At 38.0% G+C, this 1,199-nt stretch overlaps 1 protein-coding gene across 1 annotated transcript; it reads right to left on the bottom strand.

The window, feature by feature from the left end:
• Nucleotides 1–272: 272 nt before the first annotated feature.
• Nucleotides 273–1,199, bottom strand: LOC128319450 (C-type mannose receptor 2-like). The gene is made up of 3 exons (XM_053238513.1): nt 875–1,199; nt 683–774; nt 273–461 (listed from the first exon to the last, which is right to left on the bottom strand). Exons 1-3 carry the CDS (start codon nt 1,164–1,166, stop codon nt 318–320), a joined length of 528 nt encoding a protein of 175 aa, XP_053094488.1. The 5' UTR covers nt 1,167–1,199; the 3' UTR covers nt 273–317.

Raw genomic sequence — 1,199 nt, 5'->3', positions numbered from 1 at the left:
TAAAACAACAACAACAACAACAATAATAATAATAATAATAATAATAATAATAATAATAAAACATACAATCAGCTTCGCTGCTTGGCCCCCTAATCATAGTAATAATAATAATAAGAAGACGAAGAACAAGAAGAAGATGAACAACAACAACAACAACAATGAAGACGACGATGACAACAAAACATATAATCACTATAAGATGCCTACACACATTAAGTGCTTGGCCCCCTAATGAGGACTACGGCTACATAGAAGTGTTCTCTGTCTGGGAGTTGAGAACGTTATTCCAAAATGAGTATGAATGCACTTTACAGGACTTAAAGGCCACACTTCTGCTTAGTCTCATTTTTTACCATAGTATTATTTTGTTTCTCCTTGTGAAACACTTCTCCATCTCGCTGCTCTCTCCATTTCACTGTGATGTTCTGTGCCATCCCATGATCACGCAGTTTCTGGTATATCTGAAGAACAAAAGAAGAATTTTATTGCTAAATGAGCAGGATAGAGACACTAATCTTCTGAAAAAACCTATGAAAACGCAACAGAAGCTGAACACAGCAGTCAGATTATGATTATAATGGAGTGTGTAAGTGTCAGAACTTGATGAAGACTCAGGTTCTGGCTGCAGTGATGAGGAGAGAAATGTACGTTATAAGTGGAGTTTTTGGAGGATGAGACTCACCTGCTCCAAGATGGCTGCCTTTACTGCAGGATCATTCACATCCTGACTGGACCGGACCTTCACTCTTATGGTTTCCTTTTTATCCGTGATTACTGGATGCACAGATATAAACAAACATTAACACATAATTAAACTTACATTCTAAAAGCAGTTACTTGTCTGAAAATAAGAGTAAATAAAGCTTTAACTCACCTGAGTAACAGAAGAAAGGCATTACGTCTGAGCAGAGAGCATCAGCAGCCTGACTGTTATTTAAATAACCACAATTTTCTTTCCCCAGTTTATTATCAGGTTTTCCAGACATCCAACTGATGGTAGAGAAGTTTGTTTGGTCTGTCCACTTCCAGGAGTCTCTGAACAGCCCAATCCAAGTCTTTACAGTGATCAGTTCCTGTATAACTAAGTATTCTGTTGTGTTTCTTACACTGGTCAGGTCTGTGTGATGCTGTCTACAGTAGCTCTGAGCTCCAAGCCAGGTCATCATATTAGAGATGTAAATGTAACTCTCATTGCCAGT

Source organism: Pangasianodon hypophthalmus, chromosome 12, assembly GCF_027358585.1.
Source record: "Pangasianodon hypophthalmus isolate fPanHyp1 chromosome 12, fPanHyp1.pri, whole genome shotgun sequence".
Lineage (NCBI taxonomy): Eukaryota > Metazoa > Chordata > Actinopteri > Siluriformes > Pangasiidae > Pangasianodon > Pangasianodon hypophthalmus.
Note: the sequence above shows the minus strand (reverse complement) of the source record. Positions and strands in the feature narration are given on the sequence as shown.